The sequence below is a fragment of the Photinus pyralis genome, unplaced genomic scaffold (assembly GCF_008802855.1).
Source record: "Photinus pyralis isolate 1611_PpyrPB1 unplaced genomic scaffold, Ppyr1.3 Ppyr1.4_LG8, whole genome shotgun sequence".
Lineage (NCBI taxonomy): Eukaryota > Metazoa > Arthropoda > Insecta > Coleoptera > Lampyridae > Photinus > Photinus pyralis.
The window spans coordinates 28201838-28221401 of NW_022170819.1; the positions used below are offsets into that span (position 1 = coordinate 28201838).

The following is a 19564-nucleotide window of genomic DNA, read 5'->3' on the forward strand; positions in this document are numbered from 1 at the left end:
GTAGTCAAGGAAACAAGAGAAGTGATAAAAATAATCCATAAACGTCAAAGTGTCCATAAATAAAGTTAATGTGCCAATGGATTATCACGAAGACACTCTCGAACTGTTCCTAGGTTTCGTCGGAGCACTTGTGACCGTAGAAATTTTGCAGTCGTTTATAAGGTACTACTGGTCGTCATTCTCCAAACGTGCCACAATGGTACTCGTGGGCTTGACACTGGGTATCATTGTTAAGATACAGCCTACTCTTTGGGACGTTATACTGCAAGGACTGAGCTATGAAATGGCAACGGTGGAATTACTAATGGTACCTTTCTTTCTGTTCAAGTGCGCGTTTAGCATAGACGCTCACATGTTTTTGCGGTCCTGGGCGCAAATCGCTATAGTTGCGGTGCCGGGAATGATTATCTGCGGATGCGCAACCGGTCTCACAATGAAGCTGTTGCTCATGCGGGAGCATTGGAGTGTGTGTACGTCAATCGCTCTTGGAGTACTTATTTCTTCGACTCAGCCCTCAGAAGTGGTGCATGCGCTTAAAGACGTAGGGCGAGCTAAGCAGTTGAGCACATTGCTGGAAGGGGAATCGGTTATTGGCACAGGTACGATGTTGATAGTTCTTACTCTACTACTCCAAATAGTTCATCATGACATCGTGAACGCTTCCGAATTTATTGTAATGTGTTTGCGCCGTTCTCTGGGGGGGATGCTTTTAGGGGTAATTGTCGCGAAACTGCTGATTTTTGTGATGCGTGCTATTTACAGCGACAGCGCCAGCATGATGACCTTAACGTTAGCAGTGCCTTGTCTTGCTTATCAAATTGCGGATTATTATCTGTCCGTGTCTGGGGTAATCGCCGTATGCGTACTAGGGGTTATGATCGCTGGAGAAAGACATAGACTCTCAAGCGAAATAGACCATTCTCTACTGGCCTTCTGGAGTTTCGTTGGAAATGTTGTGAACTGTTTGAGTTGCGTTTTGTCTGGACTTTTTACTGTGCAACTTATAACGAATGAAACTGCCATGTACGACTGCTCACTGATTGTGGTCACATACGTGGTTTCGCTATGCGGCAGAATTTTGACTTACGCCGTGCTAACACCCATCATCAGTAGAACTGGTTACGGTTTCACATTCAAAGGGATGATCATCGCAATTTGGAGCGTAATGAAAGGGCCAATTCCCTTTATAGTGGTTTTATATATGTATACTGAACTAAAACTTGAAACACAAGTCAGGAGGGACATGCTATTACTTGTTTCCGCTTTACAAGTACTGACCGTGCTAATAAACGGCCTGAGTGCGCCCTTTCTTTTGAATGTGTTCGGAATTTCCGAAATGTCTCAACTGAGGAAGATGAACATGAGTTCTTGCATGCGCCACGTCCAAAAACGAAGGATTCACACTATCGCCGCAACAAAACTGAACAGGTACCCATTGACTCGCACGTCGATAGTAAACTTGCTGTAGATTTTTAGCCGATGTGAACTGGAGGGTGGTTTACCAAGTGACCCAAATTAAACACCCCTACGAACAGGTAGTGCGACCGGATGAAGACTATGGCGATGAGGAGACCTACTCAGGATCGCGCCCGATTATCTGTCCTGACTGCAAACACGAGGTACAGTATGAGCCTACCAAGCGAGACCAGAAGGAGATGTTAAGGTAACCCATCGTTTGATCGTACTCAATACCTGAATCGGTTTATAGGGAGGCAAGGGTCAGAATACTAAGGTCTAAGAAGATGTCTTACATCCGTCAGTATCAAAACGGAATGCTCAGCGCGGATAGCATTAAGATCTTGTGCCAAGCCATTGAAGTTGCCATAAACACGCCGGATGCGGTGATTGAGTTGGCCGGCTTACACAAGTACTTCAAACGACAGGTAGAGTCACCTGGGTCCGTTAACTTGCCCCCCCCCCCTCCACTGAGAGATTTGATAGTCGTATTACTTTGAAATGAATGCGCTCGTTATGCGCTCATATGCGCCACCGATAATAACTCTTGCGCCATTATCGTTTTTTAGAAATCCGAAAAAACATTTGGGGGGGGCCAAGTGAACGTAGCCCCCCCCAGTACGTATTTTGTCCCTTGTAACTAGGTCACCTGATACATTTGGTTATGCGCTCAATTGCGCCACTTGAATTAAAGCTAGCGCCATTACGGTTAAGCCATAAAAAATTTTTAAAAAGTGGAGGGTCTAACTTAGCGTTTTCAAAAGTTACGTTTTTTAACATGTTTTTTCTACTACATCGTACCTTTCATCATGCGCTAAAATGAGCCGTAAACATAAATCTTTGCGCATTATAGTTTTTGAGAACCTTTTTTTAGTACCTATAGAACTATAACGCTATTCATTTTAAGAAGGTAGCGGTAGAAAGCATAGGGACAGTTTGACCTCCACTGTGATTGGTTAAAACACGAGTCACTATTACCCTGAAAAATAAAACGAGTGACGAATTCTGTCTGTTAGAAGTTTCAATTACGAACTAAATTGTCGAACTGTCATTAGCTGTCAATTTCAAAGATCCAAGCGTGATATCGTTTGATTTATAATTATATTTTCCAAATTTTGTGCCGTTTTATATTTTGTGTCGATCTTCAAACACAGCGCCATCTACTACCTTCTTATAATGAATACAGTATATATATGGGATGCGGAGAAGTTATGTTCTATTTGTGCAATTTTAACTCGGTTTGCAATAATCGCCAATAACTCATAGGTATTAACTTATTTGGTTTGGAGTTGATGCATTATGCCGCAATATAGTTCATGTATTAACGATCCTCGAGATTGTTTATAATTTTTTATGATACCTGAATCACAATATCCGTTTTAAACACTCAAACACGTGCTTTAAAGTTGCTAAGTAACGATACTTCAAGTATGACTTTTGAAACTGTCATCAGGGGCTGAAATAAAAATCCTCTTAGGTCGCTTTCTGTAAATGCAAAACATTTCTTTGGCTTGTACCTACCTATCCTTTGCTTGAACCGTTCACAAACGCGCGTAATTTAGGGTATGCTTCCAAATCTCTTCCACTTTTTAATCGTAGCATTGTTTGAAGTTTTGAATGAATGCACCAAAAGAGAGACCTTTGACATTTCCTTCATATAAGCCAGCATTATCGATGCATTTCAGACATTATTCGGAAGTAGCTACCTATTCATCCATGGAAACAACTGTTCATATTCTTTATAATAGGCTTTACTGGATTTGGATTTTACATCTACCAACGTTTGTTTAGATTTTACAACAAGCGGTTTAATGGACGGTGTATTATCTTTTTCAACGGAAATCGTTTTATTCACAAAGACAAGGAATTTTATAAGCAAACGTCAACTGACATTTCTATGGCAATCGTGAAATTACAAACACCCACCCCACTGAATTAGACATGTATCCGAGTATAACGTCAATATGATTTCATTGTATTTCCTATTTTTAAATTATACTGAAGGTATAATAAAAAAGACTATAAGATACACGTGTATAATTGGTCTTTAAAGCACTTGCAACGTTAAAGGCACTCCGCTTCGCGTCGTGTTTTAAAGACTTGATTATACACTTGTATCTTAATATACTATTTTACTGCTGTATGTCTGCCCTCTGCCAGTCTGCCTGTGCATGATAACTTTGTTTAAAAACGTCCTCGTCGCTTTGAAAATTGGTACATATGGTCTTAAGGATATAAGAAAGGTCGCTATTGTCTTTTAGTTACGTAGACTAACGGACCAAACAGTTACAGCCCAAAAACTGCTCGAACTTTCAAAGAATGGTATCTTTTATAATAAATTCGTGTTACAAAGATCATATAAATGCCCGGTTTTCTGTGTCAGTAAATATTCATTAAACCTCAAACAATTTTGAAGATGAAAAAATAATATTGCGCATGCGCAATCTAATTTTTGTATTTAATAATAATAATAATAAATGACTTTAATAGACAATTTCTATACAGAGCCTGTCTAAATGGCGGAGTTCAGACAGGGATATCATCCGTGTCTGCTCTTCCACTCAACCTTTAATTTATTTTATGTTAGTGTATTAAACTAGACAGGTCATGATACATACAAAAAGTGAAACAAAAAATGGAGTACTACATTTAAAACTCAAGAAACAAGAATTTGACAATTAAGATGTGGGTTACAAAGTAAGCTGTTAATTGTTTTTAACACGGAAATATTTTACATATTTATTATGTTTTTAGGAGGAGTCGACGAACACTAACTTTGAATTTGTTCAGATAAATGAAATTGTATGTACGCACCTCGAGTAATGTAATAGGAATGCGGAGAAGTCAAAGGTACTATTAAGACGATGGATTAACATCCATACGTGTTATTTGATTTGATCGTCTGTTAATAGTAGTAATAGTAATAGTAAGAAAATGGTCATTCCATTAAAAAAACCTGAGTTTTTAATCATTGAAGTTTCATAATTTTGGATCTCCATAGGTGCGGTTGTCCGCAACTTAACTTTTTTTAAGTACACTAAATGAGAGCCCTATTCATTCTCTATGCACTGATAAAAATGGCTTGCTATAACTACAACCGTTTTCAAGTAATCAATTATCAAAGTACCATCTCCATCCGCCTTTTCTTTGCTTAAAGTCAAAATAACTTAAAAACCATAAATGGTAGATATAGACAATAGACATGTGGATATCAAAAGAACTGAAATTTCACGTAGAATCCAAAAATGTAATAAAAAATAGGGGTTACCATTCAAAATAACGAAGTTACTAGCCACTTCCGTTATTTCCGGAAGTGCGTCCATTTTGAAAATATTTTACATCGATTCGGCCTTCGGAGTAACTCCTAAGTACAAGTTTTTAAAAACCTTCCTATTTTACTTTCCCAGAAAAGTTTAACTAAAGCTCCCAAAAAAAACACCCTGTATAGTGTTTCTGAAACACTATAATGGCGCAAAGATTTTGGCTTACAGCGCATTTTAGCGCATGATGAAAGGTACGATGTAGTAGAAAAAACATGTTAAAAAACGTAACTTTTGAAAACGTTAAGTTAGGCCGCCCCCCACTCTTTAAAAATTTTTGATGGCTTAACCGTAATGGCGCTAGCTTTAATTCAAGTGGCGCAATTGAGCGCATAACCAGATGTATCGAGTGGCACAAATATCGGTAGCAAAATGCGTTATGGGGGTTTCCGTTCACTTGGCCCCTCCCAAACATATTTACGGATAACCAAAAAACAAGAATGGGGCAAAGATATCTTTTTACGGCGCATTTCAGCGCATACCTGAGAGTACGATTTCGTATGAAAAGATGTTAAAAAAAAGTAACTTTTAAAAACGATAGGTTGGCCCCCCCCCGCTTTTTGAAAATTTGTCACGGCTTAACCGTAATGGCGCTAGCTTTAATTTAAGTGGCGCAATTGAGCGCATAACCAAATGTATCAGGTAACCTAGTTACAAGCGACAAAATACGTACGGGGGGGGGGGGCTACGTTCACTTGGCCCCCCCAAATGTTTTTTCGGATTTCTAAAAAACGATAATGGCGCATATAGCACATAACGAGCGCATTCATTTTAAAATAATACGACTATCAAATCTCTTAGTGGGGGGGGGGGGGGGCAAGTTAACGGACCCGAGTCACTTCGGTATCGCAACGCTTACTTGACACCTTTTAGAGTTTCTTCAATTATGTTTGTAACAAATTTGTTGTACCTTGGCTGCGAGGAAACGTTTTAAAGGTACAACCTCCTCGCAAACGTTGGAGGCGGGCGTGCTACTGGCTGATTAACCATCAGATTTTCGACTTTTTCCTTTACTTTATCATTGTATGCAGTGCAGTTACGGTGATGGTGGAACTGTTTTACAATCCACCTTGGCTTTCTAAGCCAAGATACGGTCTAATTGCATGCAATACAATATTATTTAGTATATTTTTGGCAGAATTTATTCTAAATATATATGCCTACTCCTTCATATACGTCTGTAAGGATGGTTTCAGGACATATTTCCGGTAAGTTCTTTTGCACCTTGATCTGAACATTAAATATTATTCTTTTAGTACAATTTCGAAGGTTTTCGAATTCACAATACTTTGCACCCAGTTTACTGACCTAATTCTAGACTACGTTTTGTTGTTTCTAATAGACCACCACAATTATCTCACTCATGTCAGTCTGGGATTAAAGGTTTTTCGGTTAGTCCGACTTGGCCGGTTGTTTGGAGTATGTAGGCTTTGGTACCCCAACATGATACGGTACTTCAGTTCCAAGGTGGATGCGCGGTTAGCATTTGCCTATGACATTGGAAAGGTGCGTCATAACCGAGAGGTACCTACTGTCATAATGAAGTGATTTAGGGTTACGTAACTGGCGAAGAGGAGGTGGCAGCGTTGCTTTCGCAAATGATCGATCATAAAGATATCAGAGAAAAATGCCAAGCGCGACTCGATGCTGACCGGCTTGCCGTTACCAAAGAGTTGGGAATCATCCAAAAGGACAGACCTTGGATCGCCGTCACCGTTAAAACCAAACAAGCGGTGAGATCCACGCTCAACAGTATGAACGCTACAGTCAACGACCTAAAGGCTCTAGGTAAACAATATATTGCCCGACCATCCTTACCACTGCACTTTTAGGGTGCTTGGACGATTACGAGTATTTCAAACTAAATCAAGCCGTTCAAGAACGCGTGAAATACGTTAACACTAAGATGGCGTCGGTCGAACCCCTCTCTCCTAAAGAACTACTAAGCGAAGTCCCTTGGATGAGTGACAAACTAATCTACCACTATCTATATAACAACGTCATTACAAAAATCTTTGATCCCGGTGATGTTGTGTGCGTAGATGGTGAGGTCATGGAAGGCATCTACATAGTCGTCACGGGTAACGCTCACAGTTTACGGTTTCCATTCACTGTCACGTTTCAGGAGTATTGAAAATGACTTACGTGCCGAACGCGCACACTTTAGAACGCCTTCAATCGTTTGGGATCTTGCCCATTATGGATTATATGTCCAACACAAAATTTGACCAAAGAATTGAAGAATATCTCGTTACCGGTAACAGCATCGGCGAACTTTGTATATTAACAGGTCGATCGTACGACTGTACAATAGTAGCCGAAACGGCTTCTCAAGTGTACCACATTCGTAGAGATATCTTGCTGAAAGCGTTAACTCTGACCAGGGATCCTATCAAAGGGTAATTATTGTCACACCGCTACCCCTCCGAAACCCACCTGTTTCAGACTGGAGGCGGAAATGTGGAAATTTGTTTCTCTTAAACTATGCGCGTCTGTTCTAATGGAAACTCCAGCTTACCAGTCGATCAGTTATGAACAAATTCAAATTCAACTACAACGCGGATTCGTACCAAATTTGTCTAAATACACACATTTAGACATTAACGATATGATGGAGGATCTGATTCTGATCGAAGGCATGGTTCTTTATCCGAACAGTGGCACGTACAGCGTGGCACCTTGCAGCATCCCCAGGTAAATTCTCGTTGTTCACTTTGTAACTTTTTGTTTACTTGCAGAACAGTACAAAAAATATACTTCCCCAAGAGTGAATTTCACGATTCCGAAACGACCGTGGATCCCAAGCTCATGATAATTCCCGCAAAGGATTTATCCAAGTTTCAATTTCAGACAAACAGAGACGACTTTCCCGAAATTGTCGGAATTTGCCCAATTGACTCGTTCACACCGCACAATCTGTTTTAGGTCTCCCAATCTTCCTCTCTATGTTTGCGCCACCACGTGATGGATAAGATTAAACGCGTTAAGACAAGAAGGCAAACCGATGGTTTTAGTACGGGCGACAGGATTAGCGTGAGGGGTACTTCGTGGATTAGCGTCGCTGGTTCAACAAGACACGGTTCCGACACTGTAATAACATACGTGGGCTGATCAGAAAACTATAATATGTTGCTGTTTTAGTCGAGCGAATGCATGCTACGTAATATAAACCTAGATAGTGGTTTTAGTTTAAACACTTACGGAAGCAATCTGAGTGTTATACCGAATCGCCCACAAGATGACACACATTGGCACGGAAAGGGTTCTGGGCCATCCAAATATTGAGTTGTTTTAGTTCAATAATTTAAGTATTCTGGTTTTCTCATTACCGCTTTTTATTGTCCACTGAATATTCTGAATCAAAGTATAATTAAGGTTAAGAGAGTGTTAACTGTTCTGCTTACCTTTTTTATGAGCTTGGTAGTTATTCGTTTGCATAGGGATGCATTATCCATCCACCTTTACAAGATTTTACCTTCCTACTCTTGTGTAAAGGCAGGTGTCACAAAAAAGTTTGCCCTAGGCAAACTGTAGGGTATGCCTTTACAACCATGCAACTTCGTAACAAAATAAATTCATTTATTTACTACTAAATAAAGAACTAAATATGCTTTGACATAGTTGGTTGATGACTGTGTCTTTATTTTAACCTTCTCTTTTTTTTTAAGATTCTTACTTTTAAAGCCTTCACCGAAGCGCTATCGTCTGATGCACTAAACGAAGAAGGTATATTTTTAGCGCATTTTTGAAAAAAATACACTATTATATTCCTTATGGCTGGCTGGCCGGCTGTCCGGGTGAGATATCGGCAGCTACAAATAGCTAGAGACTTCAAATTTTCACTAAAAGCTTTCTGCTATAGTGTAGATGTGCAGGCACTAGTCTATTTTGAGTTAGATTACTTGTGAGATCGATAATTGAAGAAAATTTCGATATGGTTTTCGGAGGTGCTATAATTTTACCGTTAGATAGCGTTACCAGTATAAAAAATTAATTATTTACTTGGTGATTTGTTTTACAAAATAAAGACGTACCTTCAATTGAAATTAAATAAAATTAATTATTTAACGCAGCCAAAATTACTCGTGAGATCGATAATTTTAAACTTCGCTAATCAGATACTGACTTGTATTGTCAAAAATGCGCCTTAATCATGCATACGCTGATTTACAACTTGTTTCCAATAATATCTACAAGAAAAAACCAAAATGAAATAAATGTATAGTGGTATAGATGGAAAAAAGGGGGATCTTGTTTTCCCTAAAAAGTGTACGAAGTACTACAAAGGTCTAAGTACTATCAATTATTAGTGACATCAAAGGGCTGAAAACCAATGGTATAATTTATAATTACTGATAAAAGTGGCTAATTTAGGGACGGAAAACGCTTCGAATCCCAAGGATTTCTTCTAATTCAGAGGAAATTGAAAATAATACAGCATAAATTTAATTACGTGGAGTATTTATTTATAATTAATTAACAATAAATTTATAACAGTCTTGAAATGAATTGATTTGTAACAATTAAGGTATTATTTATCACTCACATATGCACAATTTATAGCAGCTACATTCTACAACAACTATTTATTACTTCGGGGTTGAAATTGGAACTGTCTATCACTTCGATATGCTTATATAGCAATTGCCCGCTCTTTCTCGAAAGATCTGGAACAAATCTATAATGTTCTCGAGCAAACGCGTCATATTTAGTACTAATGGTTTATCAATTTAAGCGAAAGTCTAAAACCGAGGGGGTCTAGGGGGTATTATACTCCACAGGTAAATACATTCCAAGAAAGAAATATTCCGGTTAATCGTAATTGGAGTTCCAAAATCTCTTGCCTCCTAGGACATATACCTGTGTGTGGCCGGGGAGTATTCCATACCCCCTTACTCCCAGATCACGCGGTCCCCCTTCCATTCTTGAGGAAAGGGCAATCCATCGTCTTTCCACTCGAATGCGAGGTTGCTCTGGGGTTGAAGCGATAGACCTCGGTGCCATTACCACATCCGATCTTCGGAATTGACCGCTTTTTTGAATTCTCTAGGAATAACCCTACCTTTCATGCACATCAGGTGGTACAGCGATTCTGATTTGCTATTAAAAAGAAATGGTTCACTAAATTACTAGACGCCATTGTAGGAGGGTTAATTAATTTTATAAAATAGGTAGACTAGCCCGGAGGAGGTTTTTGGGGGGGGATTCCGCCTTTTGCCTTCCTAAAGTTCAGGTCAGAAAATATTCGGCCAGAGAGTTACAAGAAGAATTGGTCCGGAACCAAAGTTCTCTGTCGGGCACTGTTTTAAACGTTAATTTCGTGCGAGTTTTCCGAAAGGATTGCAATTAAATAGAAATTTTAAAGTGAACTAATTAAGTAAGGGTAGCTGTTATCGGCCGGGGGGCAATTTTAATTGATGTGTCTTTAAACGCATTAACAAAGAATTATAGCTCTTTAATTGCGCAACTAATTTGACCATCTTCGAATCTTCTATGGTTTTCGAGGTCCCCAGGATAAAGATCCTAATCCTAATTCGAATCTTCTACTGTAACGGTTGCTTCCAATTGGGTTCAGAGCTGAGCAGTATTCGATTTTGTAAATACTTTTTAGTATTCAAATCCTTTAAAGTATTCAAATACTTTGTAATTAAATACTTTTATGGAAGCAGTATTTGTATTTGTAACTCAAATACTTTCACAAATATTTAGTATTCGAACACTTCATAAAGTATTCGAATACTTCGCATTGTATTTGAATACTTAACCTTCCTTTTTTTTTACCAAAAATCGACTACTCCAAAATTTCTCGGGAAAACACTTTTTTTTATTAATTTTGGTGCGTAGAATCCAAAACAATTTTCTTACTTTTTCGATTAGACTTCTCAATCAAAAGTTATGGACTAGAAACCAATTTCGAAAGAAAATTTAAAAGGGCTGTAACTTCTGAACTAGTAGCCCAATCTTGGAACTGTTTCAAATTATGGATTCTACAGGCCACATTCTATAAGAAAATTTTTTTTCCGGGTCGATCTGAGACAATTTTTTTTCCAGGCCCCAAAAAAAGGCAGTGTAGGTACAAACCTTCCTTTTTTACCAAAAATCGACTGCACCAAAATTTCTCGGGAAAACACTTTTTCTTATTAATATTGGTGCGTAGAATCCAAAACAATTCGTACTTTTTCGATCAGACTTCTCAATAAAAAGTTATAGACTAGAAACCAATTTCGAAATAAAATTCAAAGGGCTGTAACTTTTGAACTACTAGCCCAATCTTGGAACTGTTTGAAATTATGGATTCTACAGGCCACATTCTATAAGAAAATGTTTTTTTCCCGGTCTACCTCAGACAATTTTTTTTTCCGGCCTCAAAAAGAGGCATTTAAGTTATTCAAATATTTGAGAACAATTTAGAAATGCTTAGGGAAAGTTTCCATTGTCACAAAATCAAATATAAAAATCCGATACATCTGAATACCGAACTCGATGGTCTACGTAACTTAAAAACAATAGGGACTTTTCTTATATCCTTAAGACCATGTGTACCAATTTTCAAAGCGATCGCACGTTTCTAAACAAGTTATCATGCACACTGTGTACTGTATACTATTTTAAATTTTTAATGTATTTGAGTGACAAGTATTCGAATACTTTTCAAAGTATTGGAATACCTTTGATAGTATTAGCAAAGAGTAACCATAATACTCTTTGGTATTAGAATACTTTTGAAAGTATTCGAATACTTTTCAATGTATCTGTATCTAGTATTCGCTTGTGCTGGACGTAAAAGTATTTAGTATTCAAATAGCTTTGATTTGTGTAAAGTATTTACTATTTAGTATTCAAATACTTTTTGAAAGTATTCTGCCCAGCTCTGATTGGGTGTAATTTTTTTTACTGAAGTTTAAATTTTCGATATTTTAGGTGTGCCCGTGGTGATAAGGGAATATGCAGGGTGGTCGAAGTAATAGTTAAAAAAAATGTAGATTTTTAGGGAAGTTTCTAGTTTTCATTTTAAGTTAAGCGATTGTTTTCTTCATGTCATTTCATTTGAGTTCCGTAACTTGTTGACTTGTTTATGGTTTTAGGAATTCGTGGGCTCGGAGGGAACAACAAATAAATTTTATCTTCATTGGTTTTGCGTGCTCCTATTCGCACGGTCATGGATAGGTCATCCACTGTATTGTGGGAATACAATTCAGCAGAATTTCGTGCGTGAGTCCTCTAGGATCAACCTACCTTTCGTACATTTCAGGAGGCGCGGCGATTCTGATTTGCCCTTAAAAAGAAATGGTTCACTTCATTATTACTAGACGGCAGTTTAAAAGGGGTGTTAATTACTTAAAAAAGAAGTAGGGATTGATCCGGAGGAAGTTTTTGGAGAGATTCCGTCTGTGTCCTTCGTAAAGTTCGGCTTATAAAATATTCGAGTTTAACCTGCCAGAGCGCAACAAAAAAAGACAAGGACAAGTTTAATTGGTGTGTCTTTAAAACGCGCTAACAAATAATTATTGTTAACGGTTGGACGAAAATCAATTTCTCTTCCTAAATTAAGAGGCGGTACCGGAAACCTTTGTCCTATTCTGTTAGTGTCAAAATGTGTACCTATATTTGAAATAACAACATGAAGCGGCCTACCTTCTATTTTGTAATTTGAATTGTAGCCAGACCGTGTACCAAACGATGAAATGTACAAAAATCGCCCTTGTTATTCGAAATTTATTTGCGTGCTGGGAAAGGTTAAATTTGTTCAACTGCAATAGAGATTGTCCACCGGTGGTCGGTCGTAAAAATTCGCCAGATACCGTTGCGTCGTTGTACAATCTGGATCAACTATTGAAAAATATTGCACAAACGCCAATTAACAACGTAAACTGTATATTTCCAAACTTGCATCAAATGCAAAGCAGCTCCGAAAAAAGAGGGTAATTCAAATTTACATACTGTACTGATACGCGAACTTCACAAAGCAATTTATTCATCATTATTATCTAGATTGCAATGTCAATACTGCTTGAAATATACAATGCATCGATTGAATTTGGTATGCATGATAATGTATTCGATGCCAATAGCCGATTACATGTCTGTTTTTAGTGTGGATAATGAAAAATGGCTTATATGGTGTGCATTCGCCTGCAATTCATATGCGTTAGACCGAAATAAGCTTCTCGAGGAAATGAAAACTAAGTGCATCTCGGCGAAATGGTTTTGCCGATTTTCCATCTACCCTTTCAAATGCGGCTCCCCCTTATAAATTTTGTAGGAAAACTGAGTGTGACGGATACCTGATGCAAAGTAACATTTGTTGACCTCCTTATCGCAGGAATAAGGCATTAGGGTAGGAAATCAAAAGGATTCGGCTTTCCTGAACTTAACCGCAAAGCACACACGCCGAACACGTGCCGAAGCAAAGTGAAATATTAAAATCCCTACTTTACACATTTTGACCAAGCTTGCGTTTTTCTAGCTTTACTTGCAAGAATCTGCATGTCAGCGATAAAAGAAAACTATATTTTCATCTCTTAAAGAATTTATTTTATCTTCACTTGTACAAGTAAAAAGAAAATAAATATCACACTAAATTCGTGTAGTATTACGCTCAAAATTCTGTATATAGTAAGAGTAAAGAGCGTCGAAATATTACCAGCATTAATTATGTCCCGAGTTTTATCTCCGCGGCTCTACTTTTTAACTAAGCCTAACCCAACCTCGCATACATATATTTATAATTCAGGGGGTTAGGAGCCCAAAAATTTATGTAAATAATAATTTGTATTCTGCCTCGTTATAATTTTATGCCTGCCTGATATTCGTAGATATTAACTCTAATTAAAATACACCTCCCGGCAAAAAAGAATTGCTAATATTTTTTGCTCCGACCTCTTAATGTTTTTATGCGCTTATTTTTTGTGTTGACTAACTAGCTGATAATTCAGTAAATTGCTCCGAGACTGTGTTTCTCTCCCTGGATAGGTGTCGGCAAGACGGCGCTAAATGGCTGGAATAGTTTCGTTGCGAATTTCAATTAATAGTTCGGGACTTTTGCATGTAAGGAGTCTCCTGAAAGCACGTTTGAGTGAATTTAACTCTAAGTTTCTCTGTTTTACAAGCGAGTAGTTCAGTATGTAGAGAAAATCATTTGGGTTTTATTTTGGTCTCAGACTTCTTAATACGCCACGCGACGACTGCCTCTTTTCTGGTGCTCTAGAGAACAATGAAGCTATAATAGCATGAAATAGATTCTAGACGCGACCGCTAATTGTTGATCAAACTTGTATAGCTCTGTTATACATGCAATTTTTCGCTACGTTAGAAAATTAGTGTCTATAACCATTAAAATAGAAGACATAACGAACTTAGTTATTTCACGTTTCAGAACCATTGCTTTTTCGCGGAACATCCCCCCTCTATATTATGTACTTCAACGTCAATGGTGGAGAAATTTCGAAAAATTTGGTTTGTTTCATTAAGGGCATCTGTACGAAAGCGTACCTATAGGGATCATGAAGGAAATTATTTTACTTCTCCTGATGCGATTGCTAGTTTTCTTTGCAATTGTCAGTTCTGACTTGCAATTGTTAGTTGTTTCTCGATATTACTAGTTTTTTTGCAATGCTTGTTTTTTCATTTGCAAAGAAAAACTAGCAATTTCAATTAAAAAAAACTAGCAATGTCTAGAAAGAACTAATAATTGCAAGTAAAATCTAACAATTGTAAGAAAAAACTAGCAATCGCAGGAAAAGTAAAATTAATTTCCTTTATGGCCCCTAGACGCTTTCTTAGATCTGCACTATATAACACCTTAAAATAAGGGACGGTTTCCTTATACCTATCATAACAAAATGTGTATTCTGTTCATTCAGAACAGATTTAAGGGTGAAAGTCACCCATTCCTATGAAAATTAAAAATGCTTTAATCTACTTCATTTAAGCGTTAATCGCTTTCCAGTAATGCAAACTACTATTTCCTAAAATTTTAAAATTTCTTAACTTGCCCTTAAAACCATGTTTTTTGTTCAATAAATCAACTTTGACAAGTATGCGGAGCAGTTAGAAGGGCCGATTCCTGCAAAAGGAGGTGTACACGATTTTATTTATCATTTTAAATGGTCCATTTGGGTCCAAATAACATGGATTTGAAGAATGCACACCAATTTTTTGGCAGCCAAAAATCTCAAACTTTTTTCAAAAAATGAACAAACAAAATCGATCAAATAGAAAATTTTTACAAGCAATCAAAGCAATCCCGTAAGCTCCCCGTTAATTCCTGGAGATCCACGGAAATCCCTGAAATCAGATAAAATTCCTTATCCTCAGAAATCCTTTCGAAATCTTCTTAAATTCTTTCCCATACTTGCTTTTGACACATTCCAATACTTTACTACTACCGCTTTCATATAGAAAAACCTACGCTTCGTCACGCACACGCACCTTCTCACAGTATCATAAATTAATAACAATATTTGCGATTGTTATAATTATTTCAAATACTGCGTGGCAATATTGAGTAAAACAATTAGAAGCTAAAGTTTATTTTTGAACGAGCCAAAGAAAGCTATTTCAGTGACAAAGTGCAATTGGAATTAGGTAGACAAGGAAAGTCAGATTTTGACTTTTTCCATGTACGAATGAAAATTAATTTAGAACACAATCTCATGGGTTAAAAGATTGTAGTTCACTTGTCATATTTTATCAGGAACGACTTCATTCGATGCGGCAAAACAATTATTGAAAGGTAAAAGTGACCGCATGTGCAGATAAGCGCATCAGGTGATTAATCTCAACCTGCTCACGTTACGGCCCCTCTATCAAAATACCTATAACTTATGACCAAATCATTCGATCGTGTTAACGCGAAGTGCAGTGCTTATTGTGCGGAATGGTCTCCAAAATTTTCAAATGGTTCGAAGGAAAGTGCCTAGTACCGACAGCAAGAAAGCTGAGGGTGAATTTAGACAAGCCTAGATTAGGTACCGCGTAAAATGCAGTAAGTAATTTGAATTTTTAAATTTAAACATAGGGCATACAATGCAAAATGATTTTGGAGTTGCACAATAGGCTAAGTGTGACTAAATATTGTGTATGGAAATTTACCTCCACACATGTAACTGCCGTTAGTTTCAATCAATCATTTTCCATATCAAAAATTTATACACGACAATTACAATCATCTTATCTATCCAAGTATAAAATTGGAAACACACGTGTAGTCCATTGCGTCGGCGGCATCGGCATTTTAAACAGGTGTTTAGAAGTCTCTTGATAATTTCATTCTTAACAAAAACCGCCTTTTTATTAGCTTTAATAATAATTGTGGCAGAGTTTATTAACTTTGAATTAATTTGATACGAATGAACCAAATCCCTTCAGAAAATGAAATGTCTTGAAATCGAAATATGCAACTCAAGATTATTGTGTCACCTCATGCCTAAAAACTGTACGAAAAGGGTGACTAGCAATTTCATTCTTTCTCTCTGTATTCATGTTAAATCCGGGTCTTTATTAGAGCCATTTAATTGGCCCAAAAATTCATTCAATATATCAACGTATTCACAAACTTCTTAAGAGTTGAAGAATCGAAAAGTGGATTTCTATTTTTCGCATTTTCAGACCAGATGATTTTGTCTTGAACTTGTATTATTACCTCTTGCATAAGTGTCTCAGCAACCATGACAAATGGAACGATTAAATTTGCGGCCGAGCTAGAAACCAATTGCGAAATAAAATTCAAAGGGCTGTAACTTTTGAACTAGTAGCCCAATCTTGGAACTGTTTGAAATTATCGATTCTACAGGCCACATTCTATAAGAAAATTTTTTTTTCGGGTCGATCTGAGACAATTTTTTCTTCGGGGCTCAAAAAAAGGCAGTGTATAACCTTCCTTTTTTACCAAAAATCGACTACACCAAAATTTCTCGGGAAAACAATTTTTCTTATTAATTTTGGTGCGTAGAATCCAAAACAATTCGTACTTTTTCGATCAGACTTCTCAATCAAAAGTTATAGACTAGAAACCAATTTCGAAATAAAATTCAAAGGGCCGTAACTTTTGAACTAGTAGCCCAATCTTGGAACTGTTTGAAATTATGGATTCTACAGGCCACATTCTATAAGAAATTTTTTTTCCGGGTCGATCTGAGACAATTTTTTTTTCGGACCTCAAAAAAAGGCAGTGTATTTACCTTCCTTTTTTACCAAAAATCGACTGCACCAAAATTTCTCGGGAAAACACTTTTCCTTTGGTGCGTAGAATCCAAAAGTTATAGACTAGAAACCTCGCTTGCGGCTATACCCAGGTTTCGAGCATGCCTTTCTGATCTGTAACATTCCTATCCAAGGAGGTGCTTTTTTGCGACCCCAAACGACGCCCCTAAGGATGTGGTAAAGCTCATTAGAAATGCTGTAGAAAATTCAAATTTTTTAGCCAATTGCGTAAAGACATGGTTTGGGTAAGTGGAACATCTAAAACGACGGTTTTAGAGATGTTTTAAATTTCGGGTGCTATTTATCAAACCAAGCTAATTAAATTTGATATGAAAATTAACTAAAAATACTGTAGTTGAAGCGTGTTAGTTAAAGAATTTCGGAAATTAAATTATTATGGTGGTAACGCAACCACAAACGATGTCATTTGGGAATAGAACTTTTGGTGTGTTTTTTAAAGACAAGTACCTTACAATTTAGAAATTTGTAACATTAATACGTTTCGAGTTATTCGCGACCGAAAGTATGACTTTTTCATAGAGAAGATCAATTTTGTAATTGGTTATCCGCGAAAAATTCCAAAAAGCAAAAACTGTGGAGAACAAAATTGTAGCTTTTAAAACAAAGAAAATGATTTTTAATGAAGCTGTATGGCCAACACAAATCGTGCTATGTCTTGTTAAAAGTTAGCTTTTGTTCGTCAAATGTTAAATGAGATTTTCAAAGTCAAATAACTGGAAAACTATACATTTTTCGAGAAAAACGTATAGAAGTATTAAAAAAAACCTTTCATAATTCATAAAAAGTCATAGTGGTCTAATTGTTGAAGAAGATGAGAAAGAGAATTTTGGCCAGGATATAAGCTGTCTCACGGGTTTCGAGATCCATATTCCATAACCGTTTTCAAAAATATCATAAAAATTCAGATACTCAGGAGTCATGAAAAAGTATCAAATTTTACATTTATGCAAAATTATTAAGGTAGTGGTAAAATACTACTGCAAATAACTCCAATGAATATCTTACGCCCCTACAAAAAGCCTCGAAAAATCATCGTAGTGAATTTTAAAATCACTTTCATGTAAATCGTTAAAATATATAAATACGCATAGCACTCTAACTACGTACAAAATAATTTCGCAGATACCCTAAACACCCTGTATTCCATTGGATTGAGGACGTGCGCAAGAGAAACCGATTAGGTATAAGAGAGGGAGTTCCATTGCATTAATACCCATTTATCCCCCTGGGTGTTTCATCGCTGTTTGAGCAATCACTCACAACTAATAGTTATTTATTTAATCAGTGGGATAACGGCCTCATTAACTTACGAATGCGACAATTGCGCATACGAGGGCGTTAGCCCGAGCTATTGTAAGAGCATGAGTATGTTAATGGCCGTTAGCCCAAGTAATAAATACAACTTTTTATCTGCGACTGTTCTTCTACTGCTAAAAACGAAAAATAAATTTGATGCATTTTTTTAAATTCCAATCGAAGTAGCATAGTTAGCAGTTTTCGACGCCATAGAAACAAGAAAATCCTAACGTCAAGAAAATTTGTTCGTCAAAAATTTTGCTTCTGATTTCTTTGCTTATGTCATGAGTGAGTCTGGAACTCTTCCATCAGACGTTAATGTTTACAATATATAATCTTGATAGTTGATTTTTGATCATACATTGTTTTGACAAGAGCTTATCCCACTGAGTGTGGTAATGAAATTCTTATCCCACTGAGTGTGGTAATTAAGTTCTTATCCCACTTAAAATGACCGGGATAAGTGAGAGTTATCCTACAGGCGCAGATAAAAAGAGTTACGAGGCTGGTAATCGATTGCAAACCGTCGGTCAGTCTTTGCCTTTTACCGATGATTAATCAAAATACGGCATGTTTGAAGTGCTCGTTAATCACATATTAATCCCCGAATCCCAGGTTCCAAAATCAATAATGAACGTATAATAGATATTTGATTATTAACAAGGTACGAATTGAGATTAAAAAAGGGCGACAGCCCCAAACCCAACGACAGGCGCAAAGTTTCGCTATACAGAAATGTGACTGTTAACTCCAATTTGACTGAAAGTTCTAAGGGAATCTTCGTCACTGTCACGCGTATGCGTCCGGAAAATTATTGACTCGCCTAAAATTATAATGAAGGTGTATTACACAAAGATGGAAATGACAGGAATAACAATTATTGGGGAAAATGAATGGGCCCGCCGCCCTTAGAAAACCAAATTATCAACCATATCGAAAGGGCGAGCTCTTGTTTGGAATGTCACTCATAATTTATGCTTCATCTGTCGTTTCTTTTCCGAGCATATGCGATGAAAATGTTCGTTAGCAAACAGTAATAACCAAACACGAAGTTTTGTACAATGGTTCCGCTCGTGTAACTTTGAGAGTTGGGATTTATTAACTACAACAATCCACCCACTGACTATCAGCCGATGTAATACGATTTGCTTTAAATGTACAGGTCTGTTGCAGTTGATGCACTCGCCAGATTTGGCTCTGAGTTTCAAAGTATGGGAAATGAGGGTGAACACCGAGCATCGTAAAATAAATCAATACAACCATTTACG

The 19564-nt window shown here is 37.2% G+C and overlaps 2 protein-coding genes across 5 annotated transcripts in view; both read left to right on the forward strand.

Annotated features, from left to right (window-relative positions):
* LOC116179506 overlaps nucleotides 1-19564 on the forward strand; it is a 77929-nt gene that overhangs the window by 12485 nt on the left and 45880 nt on the right. The window lies entirely within an intron of this gene.
* Nucleotides 14-8121, forward strand: LOC116178115 (sodium/hydrogen exchanger 10-like). Of its 4 annotated transcripts, XM_031497494.1 has the most exons (13): nucleotides 470-599; nucleotides 763-1428; nucleotides 1469-1663; nucleotides 1709-1883; nucleotides 5649-5983; nucleotides 6032-6281; nucleotides 6329-6563; nucleotides 6608-6856; nucleotides 6901-7174; nucleotides 7221-7469; nucleotides 7514-7652; nucleotides 7701-7865; nucleotides 7917-8121. In XM_031497494.1, the coding sequence occupies exons 2-13, from the start codon at nucleotides 776-778 to the stop codon at nucleotides 8058-8060; spliced, it is 3063 nt and encodes a 1020-aa protein (XP_031353354.1). In that variant the 5' UTR covers nucleotides 470-599; nucleotides 763-775; the 3' UTR covers nucleotides 8061-8121. The 4 variants fall into 4 exon arrangements, 3 of the variants coding, with proteins under 3 accessions (XP_031353352.1, XP_031353353.1, XP_031353354.1); XM_031497492.1 differs by having other exon boundaries at nucleotides 14-1428; XR_004146808.1 differs by lacking the exon at nucleotides 7917-8121 and having other exon boundaries at nucleotides 14-1428; nucleotides 7519-7652; nucleotides 7701-7842.